Source organism: Octopus bimaculoides, chromosome 16, assembly GCF_001194135.2.
Source record: "Octopus bimaculoides isolate UCB-OBI-ISO-001 chromosome 16, ASM119413v2, whole genome shotgun sequence".
Classification (NCBI taxonomy): domain Eukaryota; kingdom Metazoa; phylum Mollusca; class Cephalopoda; order Octopoda; family Octopodidae; genus Octopus; species Octopus bimaculoides.
In genome coordinates, this window is record NC_068996.1 from 20,880,012 (window position 1) to 20,887,743 (window position 7,732).

At 35.5% G+C, this 7,732-nt stretch overlaps 1 protein-coding gene across 1 annotated transcript in view; it reads right to left on the bottom strand.

The window, feature by feature from the left end:
• LOC106872839 (exocyst complex component 8) overlaps positions 1-7,732 on the bottom strand; it is a 108,283-nt gene that overhangs the window by 59,191 nt on the left and 41,360 nt on the right. The window contains exon 4 of the mRNA XM_014919972.2: positions 4,303-4,403. Coding sequence (XP_014775458.1) covers positions 4,303-4,403 — 101 coding nt within the window. The remainder of the gene's footprint in view (positions 1-4,302; positions 4,404-7,732) is intronic.

A 7,732-nucleotide genomic window follows, 5' to 3' on the forward strand; every position in this document is an offset into this window, starting at 1 on the left:
ATATATATATATATATATATATATATATATATATATAGTATGGAAGCCCGGAACTGGACAATGTTTACATTGATTTGGTTAGTATCCTAGTTGTGTGTGTGTTTATACATGTGTTTGTGTGTATGTAAATTGTTTACTCCAGCTGATAAGCATATTGAAGGGTGGCTCATGTGTGAGTAAAATTCTTGAAAGCTCAATTGCTTTCTGCTGTTTTATTTACTGTTTGTTGAATACAATTTCTTGGTATTGCTGTGACCTCCCTGTCTCTATGCATTCATCCATGAATTCTGGAGAAGCTTCAATTTGTGAGCTGCTTTTTTTCTCCCACTTACCTATCTGTTTAATTACTTTGGTAAAAAAAATTCTTGTATATCATTAGCTTATATTTTTATATATTTTCTTGTTTTATTTTTACTTTATCTCTATTTTTTCTTTCTCCTTGTTATCTATTCTAAATTGAAGATGGTTAATTCCTTATTTTCTATCGAGCACTTCTACTTGTTTGATATAAGGGTGTTTATATGTGAAGAAAATTTTTTATATTAATAGCAACACAATATATCTTGACGAGAATGCTTACCATAATTTCTTGCATACTGAAATTAATTCTACATGAAGGAAGTTGTAAAATGGTTGTAATCCTACGGAAATCACTTGATTAAATAAATATGTATTCAACACTTGGTTAATAAATATGTATTCAACACTCAAATCTCTTGCTCACACAATAATTTTATTGCTCAGATTTTCTGGATTTTCAGTTACTTGGATACTTAATAATACACTACTTTGTAACTAATTACTGTGTGGACTAATTACTGCAAGAGGAGCATTCTGTGATAGCCACATGATTCTCTGAATTCACATCTTATACTACTCATTTAACTGGTAGCATCTGACCTTACCAGCTCCAGTCAAACTGTCTAACCAGGGGTTCTCAACCATTTTTTTATCTATGGACTCCTTTGATTACTATTTTATTCTGGTGGACCCCATAGTCTTTCAATGTTTAAGAATTAGTTTTATAGAAACTTCTTTCAAAATTCCTTTTTGTTTCTCACATATTAACTTGTGTAGATTGAACTACGTAAAATGCTAGAGAAAGAAACCTAGCTTTTTTTTTTGCAATACATACCAATACAAACATTTAAAGCAAAATTTTTTCAGGGACCCTTAAAATACTATTGTGGATCCTTGATTTTCTATTTTGTTGCATGAACCCCCAAAAATCTTATATGGGCCCTCAAGGACCATATGGACCCTGTATGAGAATCACTGGTTTGGCCCATTCCGGTATGGAAAACAAACGTTTAAATGATGATCAAGAAAAGTGATGATATATCATCACCACAAATGGTTGAACATCCACTTTTCCATTCTCACATGGGCTAGATAATTTTCTATGGCTAGATGTCTTTCCTGTCACTAACCTTTACCTGCTTCCAAGCAAGGTAATTTTGTTCCTATTATCAGACATCATGTCATGCCAAGACAAAGAAATAGTAACACATGCACAGATACATATTACATATATATATATATACACACATACATAAGATGGACTTGTTCCAGTTTCCTGCTACCAAATATACTCACAAGGCTTTGGTCAGTCTGGATCTGTAGCAAAAAACACTTGCCCAAAACCATGTGGTTTAGAGGCAAGCTTCTCACCATACAATCACACCTGCATATAGCCATGCCTAAGTCTAACCATATCTATGGTTGTTATTCGATGTTTAAGGTGTGGCAGTCATTCAAAACTTAGAAAACTCCACCGCTACCCACTAACTTCCACTCAGTGGATTGTGATATGCTGATACACATCTGGGAGGAATTCTCATATCACACTGATGTTGCCCATGCTGCAGGTAGTGGTCACACTGAACACTTGTAAGACAGGAAATAAAAATTGATTGGGAGTAAATACTTGTGACTTAGCTGGAGTTTTCTATTGCTTTTCCTTATTAAAATATTGCATAATGAAATCAGTTCATTCTTTTTGAATAACCCTCTACATTACTCAATATATATTGGTAGAGTTGTACAACATCAACCTCACATGCCTAAGTTTCTGGGGGGTTTTTGGAAGAAAATTTCTTTACAAACATTTAAACATTTCATTTTTATTGTTTTTAATTTTCAGCCAGTCTGGTTACAGTGGAAACATGTTGCTGTGAGGAAGAGACATCCACTACCATTTTTAGTTACACTAATAGCATGGTATATCGTCATCATTATTTTAATGCCTATTTTTTCCGTGCTTGCATGGGTCAAATGTAAAAGTAAAGATGAGGAGTACAGGGTATAAAAGAAGCAGATAAGGCAGATCTTCTTTAGTTCTTGTTGTATCTCTATCAGCTCCTATTTCACTATGCTGTCTTATTAACTCTTAGGATATCTCATTTAACGTGTTTACATTAATCGCCCCCCCCCCATCACTTCTTCCTTTTCAATAACATTCATAAATTGTCTCCCTTGCATGAATGACATTTTTTAAAATACTTAAACGTCTCTGGGAAGAGCCCAATCAAGATGAGAGTTCCAGGGGGTTGCAATTACAATGAAGAAAATATAGAGTGAAGTCTAAAGATATGGGAAGATGAGATAACATAAAGATGATGAGACAAGAAAAATGAAGTATGTTAGATGGTATAAGTGAAGTTTATAACTGAGAGGTGCAGGAATCGTAGAAACATGTTTTTAAAATAAGCAACAACATTTTTGCATTTCCATGATTTCAGGTTCTGGAAATGAATTAGAATTTATTTTAGGCAAAAAGAGCTTTGCCATTAGATAAAACCAATCACAAATTACAGTTTTCTGCTAAAAATGTAGTACCCACAAAACAGAAAAAAAACTGGGTTTAAGTGTATTAAATGGATCTAGAATCTAAGAATAAAAACAACAATTTCCTAAGACAAAAAAAAAAAAAAAACCATGAGAGGTTGTATTGGCACAAAAACCTTGTGAACAATATCATTATAAATTCATACAATTTTTATTATTGTTATAACACCAGCACTAACATAATCAATACTGAAGACTAACTTGTCGTGTTTTAAAAACAAAATAAAATCAGTCTTCATTACTCTGAAGCCCTAGGGAAACAAATTTTGAGAATTCACCCAAATGTAAACTCAAACTCAGCAAAAAGTGTTAGTCACAGCTAGTAAAGTACCTTAGAGTAAAAACAGATATAAATGAGAAAAAGGCATTGAAGGGATGATGCATACCCTGCATGCACACAAGGATAAAATAACATTTAATCTAATAAATATATTCACAGCTGAATTCTCAGAATGACTTCATGAGCTATTTCTCCTGCTTATCGTTTATGCATATGTTACAAAGAATAAGAAAAAACATTTAGATTCACTTGTCCACCAGTTTTGAAGATAATCAAACCAAAATTTAATGAGTTTGAGACACTCACCCAATGAGTATTTCTGCCATAACTAGTGAAAACCTGTTCAGCTGTTTTCCAGTAATTTTGAAAACACACAGACAAAGATAAGCGACTACAATACCCTGCTTTCAGTTACATGCGCAGGGTAAAGATGTAGAGCAGTATATATATTTAAATCTGTGAGTATGGAAGTTATCACATGGTCATATTACCTTAAAGAAATAATGCAGTTTTATCCAATTGGTTATTATCATATGCCAAGATTTTGCTCAGGTAAATATCCTTAATGATACCCAAACAGAGGCTATCCATCAATATACTAATTTACTCACTGATATGCTAAGTTCTCTCTCTGTCTTCTTTGTTGTTTCTATGACAGTTCCTGCTTCTCTCAGTTAGAGACTTAACTTCACTTACACCCACCCAATACATGCTTCTTTTTTCTTGTCCCATCATCCTTATGATATCTCATTTTCCCAAACATTTAGATCTTGTTCAATCCTTCCTCTTCAGAACTGCAATCCTTTGAAACTCTCACCCTGACTGTGTTCTTCATTGAGATATTTAAGTTGAATTTTAATCATATAAAGCTGGCCAGATTGCAAAAGACCAGTAAAGGTGAAGGGTACTGCTTCTCTTCTTTGGATAAAATTAAAAAAGAGATGCATGAACACATGCACACACATCCTGAATTTAAGTATCAGCCCCTGTGGCAGATAAATTCATGGGGTTGCAATGTGACCATTCTTTATTTCGTTGTCTTCTTCACCATGGTGTTGGTACCAAATAAAGTATGACAACTACTAATGTTTCAGATACAAATCTCTGACATGTATGAATAGTAGAGCACAAAAGCTTATTAGAAGAAAGAAAGAAAGGAAAAAAAAATAACTTACAGAACATCCTTCAACTTTCTCAAGAAGGAAAGCTAAATTTCTTCGACTATCTTCTTCGGGATTTTCTTGTTCCTTTTCTTCTTTTGCTTCATCAACAATAGCTGGAAGAAAAGAAATAGTCAAAAATTATATTAGTAAAGGAACAGAAATGTATTTCAAGTTTAGCAAAATCTTTCAAAGAATTATAGAAATAGTTCCAAACCGGCCTTAAAAAATGGTCCAGAGAACAAACACCTAATATCAGTAACACAAGATCAAATTTCTTGTTGGTGAGCATGGTTCCAAGGAAACAGTCTTGCTCAATATTACAGACACAAAGCAGGTAGGCACTCAAAGCTGTAGTCAATGTAAAACCTTGATTCACAAAATTACAGTGGGATAGTAGCAAATTGACAAAGAACCAGAACTTTAAACATAATACATGTACAAAAGTATCTAGTAGTAAGGGCTCCTAAGAAAAAAAAGTCTCATGAACAATTCAAAGCTCAACAGATATGGTTTCTGTGAGCTAATTAATACATTCAGGCAATCTAATTAGATGAAGGTGGAAGTAATGTGAAAATAGCTGCTACAGTAAGGAAGTGTTGGTAGGGAGATGTCTCTGTCAGCAACAAAACAATTCTCTCTCGATACTAAAATCTGAATGTAAGCAGTAGGTATAAGAAGAGTGATGCTTGTGATAAAGTTGAAAATAAATAAGGTAAATATGATTGGCTGGATGTGCAATATTAATGTGTATGGAAGGCAGAGTAGAAGTGAACTTAGAGAGTGTATAAATAAAGTTATAGAATAATGTATAAGTATAATGAGTTTTGTGTGTTATTGGTGTAATGTACCGTTGGTAGAGAGAGACATGGGTAGAAGTGGTGAGGTCAGTTATTAGAGTATTGTTTTACAAATCACAGGTCTTGTTAGTGTCAGTTCTTATGCTCAATTTATACAACATTCTCCTAGATGGAACACTAATATATTACACTAACTTCACTCCAAAAAGACTACCATTTATTCTGTAGCTAAATTAATAGAGACAAATAAAATTACTTCTAAAGATAATAACATACAACTGCAATAGGATATGAACTTATAACTTAAGAATTTGTTGTTTGGAACCTTATCTTCTACAATGAACAGCAATTAGCAGTTTCATTTTCCTGAATTAGACTTATCATTCTGACATGACATTATTATTGGGTTCCTCCGGAGGAACTCAAGAGTAACATCACCCAACAAGATGTATAGCTCAGAGACTAGGGAGTTTCTCCAGGACAAGCTGGTATTTTTCCACATTAAGAGGTCACAGTTCTGGCATTATGGATATGTAATAAGAATGTTGCAGGAAGAGTTATAACATGGATTCTTCAAGCTGAGCCTACTGACAGGTGACCTAGGGGTGGACTAAGAACAAGGTGGATGGGATAATATCCATAGTCTCGGTTGATCACACATCGGAATCCAACAAGTGTAATAACAGTTGCTTCTGACAGGACTCTATAGAGGTGCCACCTGAGGACACTACTCCACATGGCTCTCCTAAGAATATTGGGTGGAGAAGATGGATATATGAATAAAACTAAAGGAAAAAGGGAAGAACTAAGTGTTGGAGTAACACAACATGACAGAACTGAGTTATTTCTTCGATGTTCTAATTTCAGATTCCTGAATAAAATGAGGATGATTTAAGAGATAATACTTTTCTTATCAATTCTTATATCATGGGTTGAATTCATAATTCTGGTTTGAATCCCTAATATTTTATTTCTTTATTTCTAACCACTGTTTTACATCAATTTTTCCCAGTGTCAAGAAAGATGTTTTATAAACATTTCAAATTTTTGTTTGATAATTCAGATTTGCCAAATTGACATTCTTAAACATCAAGAAATCTGTCAAAACAATGCTGAAGAACTTTGATGGGCTTTATATTCCAGAAAAGAATCCATATCAATATTTCAGAATAAACCTAACAATGTAAGCTTCAAAATTTTATAGGAGTTGTTTACATTGTAATTGTTAGAGATACAAAATAACATCGCATGTGTGTGTATATATATATATATATATATATATATACACATGCACACACACGTGCACACACACACGCACACATATATATACATACATACAGAGGTTGGACAAAATAATGGAAACACCTTAAAATTTCAAACAAATTTATTTTGATATGGGGTAGGACCGCCTTTGGCAGTAATTACAGCTTGAATTCTATGAGGTATGGTCTTGTACAAAGTTTGAATTGCTTCCAAAGGAATTTTTGTCCCTTCTTCAGCTAAAACAGTCTCCAGTTCTGGTAGTGATGATGGTGGAAGATATCGACTCCTTACTTGTTTTTCTGAAATGCACCATAAATCATCATCATCATCATCATTGTTTAACGTCCGCTTTCCATGCTAGCATGGGTTGGACGATTTGACTGAGGACTGGTGAAACCAGATGGCTACACCAGGCTCCAATCTGATTTGGCAGAGTTTCTACAGCTGGATGTCCTTCCTAATGCCAACCACTCATAGAGTGTAGTGGGTGCTTTTACGTGCCACTGGCACGAAGGCCAGTCAGGGGGTACTGGCAACGGCCACACTCAAAATGGTGTATTTTATGTACCACCTGCACAAGAGCCAGTCCAGGGGCACTGGCAACGATCTCGCTCGAAAGTCCTTACACATGCCGCGGGCACAAGTTGCCCCAATAAGTCTTCGCAAGCTGAGTTTCATGTCCAATAAAGGAGACGACGTTGGCATGGGTGCCAGTCATCAAATTTAACTCGATTTCGATTTCACTTGCCTCAACAGGTCTTCGCAAGTGGAGTTTAGTGTCCAATGAAGGAAGGTACGCATAAGTGGACTGGCAAAGGCCTTAAATTTTGGTCTCACTTGGCCTGTGAAGTTGGACATCTTATCTGGCCACCACAGTCCCCAGATCTCAATATTATTGAACATTATGGCCTCAGCCAGTCCACTTATGCGTACCTTCCTTCATTGGACACTAAACTCCACTTGCGAAGACCTGTTGAGGCAAGTGAAATCGAAATCGAGTTAAATTTGATGACTGTCACCCATGTCAACGTCGTCTCCCTCATTGGACACGAAACTCAGCTTGCGAAGACTTATTGGGGCAAGCGAAAGCGAAATCAGGATGGCACCTGTGCCCGCAGCATGTGTAAGGACGTTCGAGCGAGATCGTTGCCAGTGCCCCTGGACTGGCTCTTGTGCGGGTGGCACATAAAAGCACCTACTGCACTCTCGTTAGGAAGGGCATCCAGCTGTAGAAACTCTGCCAAATCAGATTGGAGCTTGGTGTAGCCTTCTGGCTCCACCAGTCCTCAGTCAAATCGTCCAACCCATGCTAGCATGGAAAGCGGACGTTAAACGATGATGATGATGATGATGATATATATATACATATAAATATATATATA